General features: G+C 46.2%; 1 protein-coding gene across 1 annotated transcript; it reads right to left on the bottom strand.

Annotated features, from left to right (window-relative positions):
- Nucleotides 1–13726: 13726 nt before the first annotated feature.
- Nucleotides 13727–17019, bottom strand: LOC116420296 (protein Wiz-like). Its single transcript, XM_031944720.1, has 2 exons — nt 15326–17019; nt 13727–14751 (listed from the first exon to the last, which is right to left on the bottom strand). Exons 1-2 carry the CDS (start codon nt 16797–16799, stop codon nt 13727–13729), a joined length of 2499 nt encoding a protein of 832 aa, XP_031800580.1. The 5' UTR covers nt 16800–17019.
- Between the last annotated feature and the right edge of the window lie 2895 nt (nt 17020–19914).

Raw genomic sequence — 19914 nt, 5'->3', positions numbered from 1 at the left:
AAGGTCAGAAACCCCACATGAAATTAGGGCAGACCCCCTCAGAGATAAAATAGAGACCCCCCTACGCAGATCAGTGGTTAGAAACCCATCCTGGGAAAGAGATTCCCCATAAAGGTGGGTCAGAGACCAGTTTTGAGATAGTCAGAGTTCCCTCAGAGATCGTGTCCAAGACCCCGGACAGAGTCCCTACGCAGACTAGGAACACAGACCCACAAGAAATCAGAGACAGAACCCCATGGAGAGACCCAGAGCAAAACAGAGACCCCAGCCATGGAGAAAAATTCAGAGACTGCCCATGAAAAATCAGAGTCAGAGAACCCCATGGAGATCAAGGTCAGAAATCCCCCAAGAAAGAGAACCCCATGCATTCAAGGACAGAGACCCCATGAGATCATGGGTAAGATAGACAAAGTAAAGAGGGTTAGAGGGGAAGACCAGAAAAAAGAAATGGTGGAAGGTGACGGCAGAGGTGAGGACATGAGGGCAAAGATTACAGGAAAAATTAAAGGGAAAGATCAGGTCATGAGGAAGGGAAGAAACATGTAAGGATAGAAGGTGCCAGGACTACTGTTGCAGAGACTCCACCAAAAAGATCAGGAACAGAAAAGCCATGAAGTTCAGAGGCTCAGAGCCCAGGGAAACCTGGACTATATACCTCCAAAGTAAGGAGAGCAGAAGTATTCAGTGGTAGAGACCCTATGATATTTGCAAAAGAGACCCCCAAGGAGATTAGAGTCAGAGACTCCCCAGTGGAGATCAGGGAGGAGCCCCACATGTACCATTATTTATTCAGCCATTCTCCAACTGATGGGCATCCATTCAGTTTCCAGAGTCTTGCTAAAAGAGCTACCACAAACATTTTTGTACATGTGGGTCCCTTTCCTTCCTTTAAGATCTCTTTGGATAGAAGATTAATGAAATGAGAGAAATAGGAGATCACTGACACAGCAACAAGATTATATGATGATCAATTCTGATGGACGGACTCCTTCAACAAGGAGATGATTCGACTCGTTCCAATGGTCTTTAATGAAGCAAGTCCAGAGACAGGATGGGAACTGAGGGTGGAACACAAGGACAGCATTCTACCTTTTGTTGTTGTTTGCTTACATTTTATTTTCTTTCATTTTTCTGGATTGATTTGATTTTTCTTTGTAGCAAGAAATGGTATAAATATGTATGATATATTGATTAAATATATTTGTATCATGTTTAAATATATTGGACTTCTTCCATCTAGGGAGGGTGGAGAAAGGAGAAATTGAAATAAAAGTTTTACAAGGGCTAATATTGAAGAATTATCCATGCATATGTTTTGAAAAATAAAAAGTTTTATTAAAGAAAAATAATCAAATGTCATAAAAGTGTCTCATTAAACATCATAACACATACAAGATAATTTTTTAAAATAAAGGAGACAAAAATTGTCTCTGTCCTCTTCCCATCCCTTCTTTCTCATTGGTCTTCAGTGCTCAGTTGCTCATCTCTTTATCCATCTTACTTTGTAATCTCCTAAGGTTCTTTAACCCTGAGGTCCATGGAGGGTCTCTGCCCCCAGGGCATATTTTTAGAGTACCATAAAAATCAGGGTCACAATTCTTCCATGCAGAACAGAGGTAAGACACCAAGGACAAAGACCCCATTGGAGATCCAGGGTAAAGCCTCCCCTAGAAATCAATGAAAGAGATCCATTATGGAGATCAGCATCAGAGACCTCCCATGAAGATCAGCAGTAGAGACCCCCCATTAATATCACTGGTAGGGAGCCCACAATAGAAATCAGGGGCAAAAACCACCCACTGAAATCACAGCCAGAGCCATTATAGAAATTAGGGTCAGAGATGATAAGAGATCAAGACAGGATCCCATGGATTTCATGGGCAGCAATCCTCCATGGAGAACAGGGTAAGAGAGCCCCCATGCTCTTTGTAATGGCCAGAAACTGGAAACTTAGTGGATGCCCATCAATTGGAGAATGGCTGAATAAATTGTGATATATGAATGTTATGGGATATTATTGTTCTGTAAGAAATGACCAGCAGGAGGATTTCAGAAAGGCCTGGAGAGACTTACATGAACTGATGCAGAGTGAAATAAACAGGACCAGGAGATCATTATATACTTCAACAACAATACTATATGATGATCAATTCTGATGGACCTGGCCATCCTCAGCAATGAGATGAACCAAATCAGTTCCAATAGAGTAGTAATGAATTGAACCAGCTACACTCAAAGAAAGAACTCTGGGAGATGACTACGAACCACTACATAGAATTCCCAATCCCTCAATTTTTGTCTGCCTGCATTTTTGCTTTCCTTCACAGGCTAATTGTACAGTATTTCGAAGTCGGATTCTTCTTGTACAGCAAAATAGCTGTTTGGACATGTCTACATATATTGTATTTAACATATACTTTAACATATGTAACATGTATTTGTCAACCTGACATCTGAGGGGGGGGAAGGGATGGGGGGAATGAGGGGAAAAGTTAGAATAAAAGGTTTTGCAATTGTCAATGTTGAAAAGTTACCCATGCATATAACTTCTAAATTAAAAGCTATTAAAAAAAGAGAACCTCCATGGAGTTCATGGTCAGAGACACATTGTAGAGATCAGGATCACAAATCCCCATGAAGATCAGGGACAGAAACCCCCATGGATATCAGTGGCAGAGACCCCCCAGGGAAAACAGGGAGAGAGTCTCGACATTAAGATCAATGTCAGAGACCCAGTATAAAGATCAGAGTCAGAGAACCCGAAGGAGATCTGGGTCCAAGGCCAGCCAATGTCAAAGAACCTGTATAGATATAGGAGCCACAAACTTCCTATGAAGATCAGGGACATAGATCATTTATGAATGTTAAATGCAGGGACTCCCCACTGAGGTAAGTTTAGAGTTTCCCATGGACATTAGGGGCAAAGACTCCCCATGGACATCAGCGGTACAGACCCCCTCATGGAGATCTGGGACAGCAACACCCCATGGAGGTCAGGAGCAAAGTTATCTGAGACAAACACCCCAGTGAGATCAGGTTGAGAGACCCCCTATGGAAAATAAGACAGATTCCCCCCCATGGAGATCAGAGACAGAGACATCCCATGGAAATCAGGGTCACAATCCACCCAGGGGCAGAGATACTCCACAAAGATTAAGGACAGAGTGCCCCGAAGATGATTAAAATTCAGACTGCCCATACAAATCAGGGTTACAAATCTCCCATGGAGATCAGTGGCACAGACCTCCTATGGAAGTCAGTCACAGAGAACCGTAGTGAAGATCGAGGTGAGACTAGCCATAGAAATCAGGGTCAGAGACCCTTATGGAGATCAGTGTCAGAAATCCCCCCAGGAATGGAGACTCCCCATGAAGATCAGGTTCACAGACCCCTTGGGGGCAGAGACCCTCCATGGATATCAAAGACAGGGACCCCCCTCCCCATGAAGATCATGGTGTGAGATTGACTGAGAGATGAGGCAGAAAGAGCTGAACACCAATAAAAAAGGAAAGATGCTGGAAGGGGGCAACAGAGTGTGATGAGATGAGTGGCAAAGATTTACAGGGAAAGTTGGTGGAAAAGATCAGGTCATGAGAAAGGGAAGAGAAATGCATAAGGAATAAAGGATGGCAGGGTTATTGTGGCAGAGAACCCCACCAAAGAGATCAGTGGCACAGACACACCATGAAGATCAGGGGCATAGCCTCCCTTGAAGATCAATTGTAGAGACCTCCCACCCCCATGGAAATCATGGGCAAAGATCCCCGTGGAAATCAGGAACAGAGCCCCCATGGAGAACTGTGTCAGAGGTCTATTGTGGAGATCTGTGTCAGAGATGCCCCATGGAGATCGGCGGCAACAGCCCCGCCATGCACGTTCGGTCACACCCTCTGGAGGTTAAGGGTAGGGACCCCTCATGGACATTACTTGTAGAGACCCCACATAGAGATCAAAGTCAGAAACGCCTCATGGAAAGCAAAGGTAAGTGCCCCATTCAGATCAGAGACAAACCCAGAAAGGATATCAGGGTCCCAGATGCCCTGGGGGGCAGAGACCCTCCATGGACCTCAAGGTTAGAGAACCCTAGGAGATTACAGAGTAAGATGGATAAAGAGATGAGCAACTGAGCACCGAAGACCAATGAGAAAGAAGAGATGAGAGGAAGAGGGCAGCAGAGTGTGTGGAGATAAGGGGCAAAGATTCACAGGTTAATTATGGGGGAAAGATCAGGTCATGAGGAAGGGAAGAGAAACATGTAAGGAACAGAAGGGACCATAGTTATTGTTGCATAGACTCCACCAAAAAGATCAGGAACAGAGAAAGCCATGGAGATTAGAGACACAGAGTGCCCATGGAAATCAGGGCTAGGGACCCCCATGCTAATGAGAGGCAGGAGTATTGAGGATGTGTGGAATAGAGAGATAAGGTGAAGAACTTACAGGAATGTATAGATTCTTTTTCTGTATTTTATTATTTCTGCGTTTCCCCTCTGACCTGTATATTATGTGCAGGCCCATATTGACTTGAGCTTGGCCAGCTAGAAACATATTTACTTAAGCTGAGCTGATGACATTTATCAGTATTTGACATTTATCGATATTTAGTCTATTAGCTGGACCACTGTCTGCTTGATTAAGCCTGAAGGCCTGACTTTCTGTTTCCTAGAAATCAGGAGATTTCGGGGAAGCTGAAACTTCCATTCCAATCTCTCCCAATAGCAACAACCAATTAGATGCCTCCCCTTCCCCTTCTCAGTGTTCTCTTACTTGTGATGTAATTTCTTGTATAAAAGCTATGTATCTTTACTACTTCTTTAGCCCTCCTACCCTGAGCTTTCTCTTCCTTATCTTGCCATGGGACAGCTCATCCTCCAGAGGTTTTCAATAAATAACCTCTCTGCCTTCTACTGAGTGATCTCTGAGTAGTCATTTTGGGTAAGGGTCTTCTACATCCCTCTCAGTCGGGGGCTCTCTGGGATGGGGTCTTTGGGGGAGACGGCTATGTGCACCCCTGACAGGGACAGGTGCCCACGGAGCAGTTTTCTCCATGGTCTCTGACTCTGGGTGAACAGCCTCCCTGCCCTCTTAGACAACGACCAGAGGCAGGGACACTCAGTGGAAAGCAGAATTGAAGGTTAAAGGAAGTACAATTCTGGTGGCCGGCATTGTTGCCTGAAATTCACAGGTAACTCAAGGTAAAGCTCTTGGGAGTCTGGGGGTCCATTGGCTGGGCCGAGGGAGACCTCGAGGGATTAGCCCTCCTAAATTTTTTTTGGGGGTGGACTGCTGTCGACCCCAATGATAAAGGACCCTTCCTGAGGACAGCTCTCGGGTGGCTGCGGGGAGCGTGAGGGTAACGAAGGGCCTCCCCCAACAGCTGGACTGGGGCCAAGGTGGGAAAATGGGATAGAAGCAGTCTAAGAATTTGATTCAGGACGTTTGCTAGGGAATTCAAGACTGGGATGAACTTCCTACATATAAAAGGGAAGAAAACTGGGAGGATGTATGTCCCAGGACTATTTGGGCATATCAGATTTAAATCTGTATGTACAAGGTGAAAATAGAGTTTTGCGTCTGTCTGTGTGTGTATGTCTGCTTGGCATTGCTTTTGTTCTGTGTAAAAGTTAGCAAGCTTGTAGAGATAAGAATTCAGCCTCTGTGTTGCAGGCTTAGAAAAATATCAGTTTTCCCGCATCCCCTCCAACAATCATCATTATTTTTTCCTGTCATCTTAGGCAATCTGACAGGTGTGTAGTGGTATCTTAGAGTTGTCTTAATTTGCATTTCTCTGATTAATAATGACTTGGAGCATCTTTTCATATGACTAGAAATAGTTTCAATTTCTTCATCTGAGAATTGTCTGTTCATATCCTTTGACCATTTTTCAATTGGAGAATGGCTTGATTTTTTATAAATTAGAGTTAATTCTCTATATATTTTGGAAATGAGGCGGGAAAACTGGGACATTGATGCATTGTTGGTGGAGTTGTGAACGAATCCAACCATTTTGGAGAGTAGTTTGGAACTATGCTCAAAAAGTTATCAAACTGTGCATACCCTTTGATCCAGCAGTGTTACTACTGGGATTATATCCCAAAGAGATCATAAAGAAGGAAAGGGACCTGTATGTGCACTGAATGTTTGTGGCAGCCCTTTTGTAGTGGATAGAAACTGAAACTGAGTGGATGTCCATCAGTTGGAGAATGGCTGAATAAATTGTGGTATATGAATATTATGGAATATTACTGTTCTGTAAGAAATGACCAACAGGATAATTTCAGAAAGGCCTGGAGAGACTTACACGAACTGATGCTGAGTGAAATGAGCAGGACCAGGAGATCATTATATACTTCAACAACAATACTAGATGATGACCAGTTCTTTTTTTTTTTTTATTTATAATAGCCTTTAATTTACAGGATATATACATATGGTAACTTTTAGATTAACAATTGTAATTCTTGTTTCACTTTCATTTCACTCCCTAATGGTCAGGATGATCAGTAGATGTTAAAATATATTAAAAGTATCTTAGATACACAAAGTAAATGACCAAACATTATTTTGCTGTACAAAGAATCAGACTCTGAATATTGCTAATTAGTTGAGTGAAGAAGATGCAGGTGCATAAATAGACTGGGACCATTCGTAATGGTTTTTATCTTCCTCAGAGTTCTTTTCTGTAAGATAGTTCATTCACATGCTCCATTAGAAATGATTTGGTTGATCTCGTTGCTGAGGATGGCCTGATCTCGTTGCTGAGGATGGCCTAGTCAGATGATGACCAGTTCTGATGGACCAGGCCATCCTCAGCAACGAGATCAACCAAATCATTTCTAATGGAGCAGTAATGAACTGAACTAGCTATGCCCAGAAAAAGAACTCTGGGAGATGACTAAAACCATTACATTGAATTCCTCAATCCTTATATTTATATGCACACCTGCATTTTTGATTTTCTACAAGCTTAATTGTACAATATTTCAGTGTCTGATTCTTTTGTACAGCAAAATAACGTTTTGGTCAGGTATACTTATTGTGTATCTAATTTATATTTTAATGTATTTAACATCTACTGGTCATCCTGCCATCTAGGGGAGGGGGTGGGGGGGTAAGAGGTGAAAAATTGGAACAAGAGATTTGGCAATTGTTAAGGCTGTAAAGTTACCCATGCATATATCCTGTAAATAAAAGGCTATTAAATAAAAAAAAAGAAAGAAAAAAAAGAGAAATATCAGGCTGAATTGTGGGAGTTGGAATTCATTCAGAGCAGTAATTCTTTCAGAGTGGCTCAGAATGTGATTTGGGAACTAGTTTGGGGCTTCTCAAGAAAAGAAAACCTTTTTTCTCTTTCTCTCCCTCTGTCTCTGGCAGTGGCTTTGCAGGAGCGGGGACAGAAGGGGGAAAAATAAAAACATAGATGGAAAGTTTGGAACATTTTGAGAAAATAGAAGAACAGTGGCTATCACTCTTGTAAACAAGAAGTCCCTTATCACAACTCAGCCAGAAAAAAAATGCTCCAGGTAAAGCAAGGATTGGTGCTTAACTCTTTCCTGGCTTACTAAAGAAAAGAAATTTGAATGGAATATCTAGGTACATTTTAGGAAATTTCACAGACTAAAGTCCTGGTTAATTTTTAAATAACTTTAAATTGGTGTGTGTGTTAAGATTGGAAACTACAAAATTGTAGATATTTGAAGGGAGGAATAAAAATAGAGTAAGAGAGGTAAATAGCTGAACACAGGGGCCCTCTGACCTGTTGGACCTGTGGAAAAACTAAGAGTGTTTCTAAAAACTGTGTCAGCAGAAGAAAGAAAAATCATTATTATCAAATTTGCTTTCATGGAGTTAGAGAACAGAGAGTTTAAGGAGGCTAAACTGGGTAATTGTTTGTCTGCAACATTTGATTAAGAGTTTGGGGAACTTACTATATTTTAAAGAAGTACTATAATTTGGAAATAATTTGGAAATAATTTTACTGTTGCCTTGCACATGTTAGATTTATTCTGAGTGTGAAATCTTAAGAATGGTTTGAATATTGTGGCCTTTGCAACTGAAGAGAAAACTTTTCTTTTTCTCTTATTTGGTTGACTTCAAATTAAAAATATAGCCTATTAAATAAAATGCCAGTAGCTTACCTTGGGGGTTGTTTGTCTCCTCCTGCTTCAATGGATGTTGCTTTTAAGTATTGTAATTTGAAACCATATTATAAGTTTTGTAAATTTGGTTCAAAATTAATTGTGAATCTTGAAGTTTAAATTTTTTTAAAAGATGAATTAAAGACAAGGGAAAAGAGAGATTGATTTAGAATTATGTTAAATGGAGCATCTAGTCAGAAGGGCATTGGTTTGAGTGTTTAAAGTATGCTGAGAAAGTTTGCACAAGAGGCATTGGGGAGAGAGAGAGACAGATGGACAGGAGAATGACGGTGATTTAAGGAGGATTGATTAGTAGGAGCAGATGATTTCAAGAAGAAATCAGTGGAAGAAGAAGAGACTTGGTTGAAAGTAGTCACAGAGATACGGCTGTGAGACTGGATGTGTTTTTGGGGAGAGAAAGAGCAGCAGTGGAAAGCTGTGAGCTATTGAAGGAAGCCACGTGATTTAAAGGGAACAGCTGTTTAAAGATGTTAATTGATTGAATGTTTAGTTTCATAATAATGGTTAGAAAATTGAAGAAGATGATCAGAAATGTGATCTACAGTTTGAAAGGGTTATTTCAAAAGTTTAACTGATATTTTCAAGAACTTTTCAGATCTTTTACATGAAAATAGGAAGTTTTTTTTATTTTTATTTAATAGCCTTTTATTTACAGTTTATAGCATGGTAACTTTACAGCATTAATAATTCAAACTCTTGTTCCAATTTTCATTCTTACCTCTACCCCTTCCCCTAGATGGAGGATAACTAGTAGATGTTAAATATATTAAAATATAAATTAGATACACAATAAGTATACATGACTAAACCATTATTTTGCTGTACAAAAGGAATCAGACTTCTGAAATAGTGTACAATTAGCTTGTAAGGAAATCAAAAATGCAGGTGGGTCAAATGTAGGGATTGGGAATTCAATGTAATGGTTTTTAGTCATCTCCTGGAGTTCTTTCTTGTAGCTGGTTCAGTTCATTCCTGCTCCATTGGAAATGATTTGTTGATCTGTTGCTGAGGGATGGCCTGTCCATCAGAACTGGTCATCATAGAGTATTGTTGTTGAAGTATATATGATCTCCTGGGCCTGCTCTTTCACTCAGCATCAGTTCGTGTCAGTCTCTCCAGGCCTTTCTGAAATCATCCTGTTGGCATTTCTACAGAACAGTAATATTCCATATTTTCATGTACTACAATTTATTCAGCTATCTCCAACTGATGGACATCCATTCAGTTTCCAGTTTCTAGCCACTACAAAAGGGCTGCCACAAACATTCTGTGCACATACAGGTCCTTTCCTTCTTTATAATCTCTTTGGGATATAATCCAGGAGTAACACTGCTGGATCAAAGGGTATGCACAGTTTGAGAAAATAGGAAGTTTTAATTAACTGTATCGATGCCAATTATCTGAAAGGGACTCCAAAGATAAGAGACTTTTGCCTTCTTCCTTTGACAATGTTTTTTGTTATGAATGAATGAAGTTTGGGATTTTTCTGTGTATTTGGGTATTTTAAAAGCAAATGATTGGTATAATATCTAACTTATTCAAGATTCAACATTTACTTTGGTATGTAAGAAGTGTGTGAATTTTCTGAGATAATTTTCTTACTGTTACCGCTATAAGGTTAGGTAAATATTTGTTTAGGATATGTCTGAAACTTGGTTAATTAGAAGTTGTTATTCGAAGTAGAATTTTGGGCTTATAGTTAATGCTATTTGGGAGTTTTAGTTCCTCTGATGTGCTGAAGGTTGAGTTTTAACTGCTTATATTATGTTATAGTTATGTCCCTGCATTTCTTTCCTCCTTTGACTGATTTCTAGGATCAGAACAATAGTTCATAAGAACTGTTAATGCAATCTCAAATATGTCATACCTTGCTGCTTCCAATCTGGTTCTATGTAATCATTATATCTAAATACTTGGGCAAATGAGGCTTTACCTGCTCATCTCTCTCTTACTGGATATTTGTGTCTGTGGATATTTGTTTTTAAAAATGTTTCTAAATGATAAGAGGACAATGAAAATGGTCTGTGAAGCTCTAACTGTATTTATTGGGACTATAATGTCTGCTTGTCCTGTGAAGCAAACTTGTTTCGACATAGGAACTACACAATCTATACTGGCTCCCACATGTTGTTGCAGTTCCAGACTGTTCTAACCTTTATCTGTTAAATTTGTTTTTTTTGTTCCAGATTTTGTCACATTACAGCAATATTGCCCTGCTTTTGGGACCTGGATCAGCCCATTGATCGTTGTCAGAACACCATACCCATCCCCTGCTTGGACTGAGAGCCAGTTCTCCCCTTATCAGCATGAAGCAGTTCTTGAATGAGAGACCTTGTCCTTGCTCCTGATGGATTTGACTGATGTGGGGACTTGGGAATGGTTGATGAATGACTGTTAAACCCTGCTTGTCATCTATTACTGTGTATTTGGATGGCAATTTTAAAATTGGTAACTATTGTTGTTAAGGAAGTTATAATATGTTTATAAGATCTATGTTCACGTCAGCATATGTCATTGTTTGAGGGATTTTTAGACTCTCCTCCTGTACTAGTCTGTTTTGTATAGGAACTTTAATTTACTCTTGGGATTTATGTATGGAATGGTTCTTTGACTATTTACTTTTTTTCTTTGAGTGATTCCTTCCATGAGAAAAAGGAGAAGAAGAGACAGGGAACTAGGGAAATTGGGGATTTTTCTCAAAATACCTAAAAGAGTGGGAACCTTAGTTTTTGTTCACTTTGCCTTAGGTACTTCTGGCCCACCCCCATCCTCTACCAGTTTAGATCGAATTGAAGTCCTTACAGTCCTTTGGTTTTTACTATGCTTTAGCCTCTGTAAACCCCTTTATTCTGTGGAATTGCCCTGGCAGACTCAGCTTTGGGGACTATTTTATTTTAGGAAATCTCCAAGATAGACACCTGTCTTGAATGGCGGTCTCTAGCCCTGTAACCTCAGGTCCTTAATCGGTATCTCAGCATTTTCAAAGGACATTGTAGTTTAGAGATCAAGCTCTAAAGTTTGGGGTTTACTGGCCTCATGGTCTAACTGTGATATTCTGCTCAGAAACTTTGTGGATCCTAGTAGCAGCTTCTGTTCTATCAGAGGGACATGTGGAGCTACTCCAGGCCCCACTGTTTCCCTCCTTTGGAGTCCCTGACAGACTTGGGATGCATGGCAGCACGACTGTCTCGAGCCCTGCTACCCTATAGAAGCAGAAGCTGAGTTATGTACAAATGACTGCAGACTACCTGACAGGAGCCATCCATCTCACACTGATTCTCTGGCTGAGATGAGGGCTCTTTGTCCTGCTGATGACTTGGGGTTTGTCAGAAGAGACTTGCCCTTGCCATCAGTCCTTGCATTTTCTAGTTTCATTTTGATTTATTTGCTCTACATTGGCTCAAATTATGGTGCTGAGACCTCCAGGTATCTAGAGGAGGCGATTCAATAATGCAAATATTCAGGAGGAGAGTGTCATGTTGTGCCTCAGTTTCTAGATGGTCATCTTTGTTAATTTTCTTTGTGTTTTTATATCTGCCAAATGCCAATCTGTCCTGTGATAACTGTTTCAAGACAGTTGAGAAGCAATTTTTATGGTATGAACTTATTGCAATCAGTGGTATTACCCTTGCGGCCACTATGTCTGCTCCTGTATAATTACATGAGTCACCAGAACAGTCTCAACGGTCCCTATCAAAATATTGTACAGAAGACGCTATGAAAATGATGATTCTTCAGAGAAAAGGCAGGAATGTATTAGAATGGGATGGTCTCCATGGTGAACTTTGATAAACAGGGTATAGATATGTTAATTGATTTTGAAATAGTGTAAATGTTCTTCAGAAATATGATAAAAGCATTTACCATTACAAGGGGGGAGTTGTGGGGAATAGAGATAAGGTGAAGAATTACAGGAATGGGTAATTCTTTTCTGTATTTTATTTTCATTATTTCTGTGTTTCCTCTGACCTGTATATATGTGCAGGCTCATATCTACTTGAGCCTGGGCCAGCTATAACATATGTACTTAACCTGAGCTGAGGACATTTATCAGTATTTGACATATATTGATATTTATTCTATTAGCCTGACTCACTATCTGCTTGATTAAGCCTGAAGGCCTGACTTTGTTTCCTAGAAAGCAGGAGATTTGGGGGAAAGAGAAACCTTCCATTCCAATCTCTGCCAATAGCAACAACCAATTAGAGGCCTCCCCCTCCCCTTCTCAATGCTCTCTTACCTGTGGTTAATTTCTTGTATAAAAGCTATGTATCTTTACTACTTCTTTAGCCCTCCTACCCTGAGCTTTCTCTTTCTTATCCTGCGATGGGACGGCTCATCCTCCGGAGCTTTTCAATAAGCAACCTTCCTGTTTTCTACTGAATGATCTTGGAGTAGTCATTTTGGGTAAGGGTCTTCCACATCCCTCACATAGAGAACAGGGTTCCAGATCACTCATGGAGATCTAGCACGGGAGCCACCTGTAGAGATGGCTGGGATCTAATTTTGAGCAGCAGAACAGCTTGAGTCATGCCAAGAGGACGAGAAAATACAAGGAGACTGAGAGGCAATTGCAGTAAAGATCTTTTAGCTCTGATTTATTGTCATCTCTACACAGAACATCTATTTTCCAAATACAGCAGGATTATTATTGGGTTTTGAAAAAAAAATTTTTTTTTTTTTACATTTTTTTCCCAACCAGAATATGGCCACTGAAAAATGCTAAAAGGTCAATGGCTTCCGGGCTTTACTCACCCCAGGAGTCCAAAATCAAAATCAACGCTCTTTCTTCTCTAACAAAACTAGTGTGAACAAGTATAAGTTCTGGGGAGTTATGCATAAAAGCAACAGTGAAAGGGGGATGAGATGGGAGAAATAGACCCCTGGCAGGAGGGGGAGGGATGGCGAGGGCTTCTAAAGTACCCTGCTGCTCTGGGGCCTTGACTTGGGAGGAGAATGCGCTTTGAGCTGAATTGTTTCTGGGAAACGCATGTAGGAGGCCTCTGGTGCTGTTGGAGGAAGCGCGCCGAGCTGATGCTCTGTGGACTGGACACATGTGAGGTGGGATAGGGAAGCCTGAAGCACCTGACCCTACCTGAAAGGGTGTGATGCTATTTGATGGGGTCTGGCAGGCAGACAGGTAAGGAAGGTCAGGGCGGGAGGGAGGGGAGCCCTTCAAGTGCCCGACAGTGTGGAAAGGGGCTGTGACTGGCTCCTTGGAAACACACCTGAGGGGGAGGGAAAGGGCAAGCCCCCAGAGGAGGGAAGAGCTGGCTGAGGGCTTCCTGCAGGCTCCATTGACTGGGCCTCTGGTGGCTGCTCCAGGGCCCAGGTCTCAGGCAGGCTCTGCCCTGGAGGAGCTCCTTTCCAGGATGTGCCTCTGGAGATGGTGAATCCACTCCTTCTGGATGGAGAGGGGACCCTGGAACTGCACTTTGCGGAACCTGCATTCAGGGTCAAGCCCCAATGTCATTGAAAGAACGTCTGGGGGAAGCAGGAGCCTGGAAGTGAGGACTTCTGGGGAGGGGATGCACCGGGACCAGTGTCTGCTGAGAGTCACTGGCGCTCTCAAAGGGCCAGGTTGCTGTCCCACCCAATGGACATTGTGAAATAGTATTCCTCTGCCTTCACCACAGCTGGAGGTGAGGCATGGGTCCCTTGCCCCATGCTTCCTGCCTGGTCCCCTTCCCCGGCCTGATTCACTCCCAGGGGCTTGACGGTCAGTTGAGGCGCCATTGCAGAGCCCCTAGGTGCCCGGCACTTGTTTGTCCCCATGGCTTGTCGTTGGTGGAGGGAATGGTGGTCATCCCAGGGGTGGCCACCTGAATGTGGTGTAGGCCCCCCTTCTGGGGGTCTGGCTGGATCCACTCCCTCAGGGTCGCTCAACTTGAGGGCCTTCAAACGCCATCCTGTCACCCAGTTGCTGCAGGGAGTCCAGCTGGTGGCCAGTGCCTCAGGGATTCTCAAATGGAGCCCTTCAAACGCCACCCTGGCTTCCCATGGCGAGCGGGAGTTTGAGCTGGAATGGCGTCCTGGGTCTCGAATGGGCGGCTCTGTCTCACTGTGGCTTCTGATGGGCGGCCTGGTCTTGATGAAGGCCTGTTTGAATGGGCTCGTCTTGATGGGCGGCTCCGGGCGTGTACAGGTCTTGGTCTTCTTCTCCCCATGGAGAAGTTGGTCATCGGGCGGCGGCCGTTTTGCCCTCAAGGGGGTGAGGAGACTGGCAAATGGCTCAGAGGGAAGAGGCGAGAGGGTCATTTTCTGGCCTCTGTTGGCAGAGTCAGGCCCGGGTTTGCCAGGACTGTGGGGCAATGGGGTCAAAGACAGGGCCAGAGGCCCCTTCCCAGGGGATTTGGGCCCATCCTCCCCCCGGGGACAGGGCAGCTCAGTGGGGGTGGGCTCCTTTTTAATGAGCCCCGCTTTGGCCCTCTTCTCCAGGATCTCTTGGAGCTTGTCAATGGGCGAGCCGTACCACTCGGTCACCCCCATGTGCCGCAGGTGGAAGCGCGCGTGGCAGGAGAGGCCCCTTCGGTCCCTAAAGAACTCGCCGCAGAGCTGACAGCGCACGCCCCGGACCGGCTCAGCCCAGGAAGCTGCAGAGACAGGAAGAGGAAGATGGAAGGGGGAAGGGGCCCGGGCACGGGGTACCAAGCAGCCCTAATGGTGGGTGGGAAAACTGGGCTCCCTCCTCTAGGCCCGCCCCCCGGACAGGCTGGCGGGTGTTTTAGGCAGGGGGCCCGGGAGCTGGTGCTGATCTAGTGCCCTTCCCAAAACAACCTTCTTCCGGGTCTGACTTACCTGCCTCGGACCTAAACCAGGCCCGGTTTCCGGTCCTTTGTAGGCCCCAAAGAGCCTCCACGGGCCCGTCGAGGCAAGTGTGGGCCGAAGCCCATCCAGCGCCTTGTGGCAGAACTTGTGGGCGTGACTGCAATCACCGTTGGTTACTAACCCCCACCGGGCCCGGCTCCGTCAGCCAGATGTAGGGAGCAGGGACTTAGCAGCTCCACCTCAGGGGGAACAGGACCCTTGCCTTGGCTCTCCTGGGCATCCAGGTGGGCCCCGGGCACTTCCATCCCTGGCTTAGTCCCAGGTCTCTGAGTGTCTCTGGCCGTTGTGGACCTGAGTACCCGGTTTGGCTCCTCCCCCCTTCCCTCAGGGGACACTTACCTAGGTTCTGGGGTGCCTGGTCCTCGCGAGGTGACCCGGGCCCATCAGATGGGCGTCCTTTATCCTGCAGGCCTACAACCAACGTCTCCTGTTTGATCTCCACTCTCCTTGGTTCGGACTTGAGTTTCTCCTGAAGGGAGTGAAGTGACCGACCCGGGAACTTCCTCCGAGCAGTTGAGTGAGAAGAGGTGGTTAGTGAGAGGCCCAGGGGGTCGCTAGATGGGTCCCACTTCCTGGCAGGGGGCGGGACGTGCGGTTCCGCAGCACTTGGAGCCTCCAGGGAGTCACCAGGGCCCCCCCCCATTGCCTCGGCCCCTGCCTTTGGGCCTGGGGAGGTTGGGTCAGGAGGCCCCCCGGCCTGAGCCTGGGTCTGGCTCTTCAGGATTTCGGCCAGGGTGTCAATAGGCGAGTTGTTGACGTGCCACTCCCTCACCCCCATCTCCTGCAGATGGGAGTTCGCGTGGCTTGCCAGACCATGTGCATTATCAAAAAGCTGCCCACAGAGCTCACAGCCGATGTGCTGGGCTGGTCCTGTGTCTGATGAGAGACTGAGAAGAGCCAGTTCCATGACTGGGGCCCAGAATGCATTGGCAGGGAGATCCCACTTCCCCGGAAGGCCGGCCTCCCCCGACGCCCTGGGCTTGGGCTTCTTGGCCAGTGGGGGGGAGAGCAGCAAGGGGGCCGTGGCCGGGGGCCGGCGGGCCGAAAACTCAGGCCGCCCGGGCTCTGCCTGCCCCTCCCACTGCGCTGGGAGGCGGGTGTGGAAGCCATAGTCTATAGGGTAGCCCTTGGCCTCTGGGTGGCTCCTCCCTGGCTGGGGCAGGTGGGCTCTGGCCTGAGGGGATGGGCCCTTTGTGGTCTCAAAGTGGGCCCTGGACAAGAGGCCATCAAGCTCTCTGCCCAAATCACCGTCTAAAGACAGGTTTAGGGGGCCTTCATCTTCTGGCTGTGGGCACTGCGCCTTCGAGGAGCCCGGCAGGGGGCTCCTGTCCTCAGAGTTTTTGGGTGGGGGAGGCCCCGAGAAAGCAGGCGGCCCCTTTTTGAGGAGAGGGGAGCCCGGGGGGTGGGAAAGGCCCGTGGTTGAGCAGCCGGGGAGTGACTTGACGGCCTTACTGGTGCGGGTCTCCGGGGGTCTTTCAACCGCCTTGCTGAGGGTCAACGGGCCTGGGCGGGGAGAGGCAGTTGCCCCATTTGCAGAGACCGATTTCTTGGCCTGGGGATGGGACAGGGGCCGGGGGCCGCTCCGTTTTCCCTTCTGCTGCCTCCTTTCGGGGGGCTGGTCGGTGGGAGCCCCGCCGCTCTCAGCCTCGGACGGCTCAGGGTGCGACGCGAAGAAGCGCGAATGGCGGGAGAGGACATGGCGGCAAAGGTCTGTTTGGGCCTCAAAACTAGCCCCGCACAGCGTACACAACGGTCTCTGGGCTTTGGGGGCCGGGGGCCCTGGTTTGCTCCGGCGGGGACCCTCCGAGGACATCTCGTTACCCGAGGCGCAGGTGGCCCGGCCCAGCGGCCTGGGGAGGGATGGGGGGGGAGAGTCTCGTGTGGGAGGGGGGCGAGGCGGCTCCTCAGCCACCGAATCTTTTTCCTCGGGGGCTAGAACCGGGGCGGCCCCCGGCCCATCCTACCCCGCTCCGGCTCCGGCTCGGCTCCGGCTCGGCTCCGGCTCCGCTCCGACCGTCCCTCGGTGGTGCGGGAGCAGCAAGGAACGAGAGGCGGAAGTGTGTCGCCTGAAGTACCGTGGCGGCTGAGGAGCGTGGGCGGCGACGTCGGCGTCGGGGTCGGGGCTGCGTCTGTGTATGTGCGCGCTCCGCGCCCCGCCGCCGCGCCCCCCGCCGAGCGTCTTTGCCCCACCCCATCCCGTGGGCTTTTGTCGCTCGGCGCTGGTCGGTGGGCACGCGGGGCGGCCGCCCTGGCCAGAGTATGCTTGGTTTTTGTTTTGTTTGTTTGTTTTCAATTTTTTATCATAGCTTTTTATTGACAAGTTGTGTGCCTGGGTAATTTTTCAGCATCGACAATTGCCAAACCTTTGGTTCAATGTTCCCCTCCTCCTCCCCCCATGGCAGGATGTTAATTAAATACATGTGAAACAGGCTAAAATATAAGTTCAATGCGACGTAAGCGCACGTGCCCTAACGCTTGTTTTGCTGCACAACAAGAATCGGGCTCTGACATAGCGCCCCATGAGCCTGTGGGGGATCAGAAGGGCGGGCGGGCACACACGGAGGGACTGGGCATCCCTCCGAGTGCTGAGGCCTGCGGTTGTTTAAAGAAACGCGCACGTTGCCCCGCGAGCAGCGTCTGCGCGGGCGGCGGGTCTGTGGCCCTGAGGCCGATTTCTGCTCCTCTGAGTTCTGCCCGCCTGGCCTCGGGCCTCTTATCGCCCCGCAGGGCGAGGCGGCACCGACGTCACAAAGCGCCCCTTCAGTCTCCGCGGGGCGCCGGGCGCCCCGCTGTGGCGGGGTGGGAGAAGCAGGGCCCCGGGGGTCACGTGGACACTGTTACACGCTCTCGGGGCTTCCCCAGCCAGGTCTCAATCGCCCCCGAGGGCCCCCTTGTGGAGACCAAGGACAAGAACACACGGGGAGGTGGTTGTTGGAACTCCCAAGGGACAGAAGGGTCAGAGAACCGTCATGGCGGCAGAATCCAGACCCCTCCCCATAGCGATGGTCAGACCCACGGAGATCAGGACAGGACCCCTCTGTGCGTGCGTGTTGTGGAAGGACTCCAGCAGGTGTACGTAGTAAAGATAAGGTGAAGAACTTCCGGCAGCTGAACCTCCAAGCGTTTAACTTCCTTTCTGTATTTTCATTTCTTGAGGTCTCTGTGAGGCTGGGAGTATGTTGAGCGTAGCCAACATGTATAGATTTAGACCTAAGACCAACGCCCGAGGCAGAGATGCTCAGGGAGAAGCGGAATCAAGACAAATAGGAGAAAAGAGTCCTGACGAGCGCCGGGCGGCGGGGCGGGGCGGGGCGGCGGCGAGGGTGGGGCAGGCCGTCATTCCACGTGTTAGGTGAGCTTGAAAGTCTGGCCTCTAATTGGCTGGCAAGGGAGCCGGACTAGCCCTCCCAAACTCTCGGCGACGGTACTGACCCAGCGGAAAGCGCTTTCTAAGGAGACCCTGGGGAAGGGTAACGGGCCTCCGCTAAAACGGTTTGAAGACCAGGTTGTAAATGGGGCAGGAGCGTCCAAAGACTGTAGGGGACGTTAGCTAGGAACCTCAAGAAAACAGAGCCCTGGGTCTGTTGTGTGTTCTGTTCCCTCTCTGCTTCTCTCCCGTGTCAAAGAAGCGAGCCATCGAGATGAGCCCAGCCTCTGGGTTGCAGGCATGGGTTAGGCAGGAAAAAGGCTGGCCAACCTTGTCTTCTCTCCTCCCTCTACGAACAACTTCAGCTTTGGGGAGAAGGGCGGAGGGAGAGAAAGGAAAAAAACGTTCAAGGTCGAGCAAGATTCGGCAACTCTGGCTCACTAAAGGAAAGAAAGATGGAATGGAAGATCTAGGCAGATCTCAGGAAATCTCACGAACTAAAGTATGGGTTGATTTTAAAGTAATTCTAAGTTGGTATGTTGGGAACAAGAAGCTGCAGGTATTGGAAGCGAGGAATAAAATAGATTGAGAGGTAAAATACGCACACGGGCTCTTGACCTGTTGGACCTGTGGGAAAAACTAGCGTGTTCTAAAATTGTGCCAGGAGAAAAAAAAAATCATTAGTAAAGTTTGCCTTCTTGGAGTTAGAGAACAGAAGATTTAAGGAGGCTAAACTGGTATGTTTCCCTGCAGCATTTGATTAAAGTTCTGGAACTTGCTATATTTTAAAGAAGGTTCTATCATTTTGAAATTGAAATAAAATTGAAATTGGGAAATAATTTTACTGTGGCCTTGCACAGGTTAGATTTATTCTGGGTCAAAAAGCTTAAGAATTGTTTGAATATTGTGGCCTTCACAACTGAAGAAAAACTTTTCTTTTTATTATTTGTTTGACTTCAAATTGAAATTAAAAGTATTGTTACTAAACAAAATGCCAGTACTTTACCTGGGGGTCCATTTCCATCTCCTATTTCAATAGTATATTGCTTTGTAAAAAGTGTTGGTAATTGTAAACTATATTTAACTTTAATAAATTTGGTTCAAAATTAATTGTGAGTCTTAAAAGTTTAAAGTTTTAAAAAAAGGTGATTTAAAGACAAGGAAAAGAGACATTGATTTGCAAAAGCAATTAGTAGTTTCAATCAGCATCTAGTCAGAAGGGTCACAAAGAATGGGATGTGTTTTGCAGGGGAGAGACAGAAACTTAGCCCCTTTTGGCTGGAGAAACCTAACTCTTTAATGGAACACTGCTCTTACAAAGATGTTAATTGATTGAGCATTTGTTTCTTTAGATACATAATGGTTTTTGTATTTAAAGAAATAATCAGAAATGATAGATACTTTAAATGTTTATTTCAAAAAGGTTTAATTGATGTTTTTAAACTTTTCAGATTCTTTTATATAAAAATAGGAAGGTTAATTAACTGTATTGATGCCAGTTATTTAAAAGGGACTCAAGGATAACAGTTTTTTGCCTCTGTCCTTTGAAATTTTTTTATGG

Source organism: Sarcophilus harrisii, chromosome X (assembly GCF_902635505.1).
Source record: "Sarcophilus harrisii chromosome X, mSarHar1.11, whole genome shotgun sequence".
Taxonomy (NCBI): domain Eukaryota; kingdom Metazoa; phylum Chordata; class Mammalia; order Dasyuromorphia; family Dasyuridae; genus Sarcophilus; species Sarcophilus harrisii.
This window is presented reverse-complemented; position numbering and strand designations above follow the sequence as displayed.

Excerpts from the sequence above, each read along its gene's own strand:
- LOC116420296 (XM_031944720.1), bottom strand. The coding sequence starts at position 16,799 with ATGTCCTCGGAGGGTCCCCGCCGGAGCAAACCAGGGCCCCCGGCCCCC. Across the intron at positions 14,752-15,325 it reads CCAGGCACCCCAGAACCTAG|CTTCCTGGGCTGAGCCGGTC; the intron begins GTAAGTGTCCCC and ends CTGTCTCTGCAG.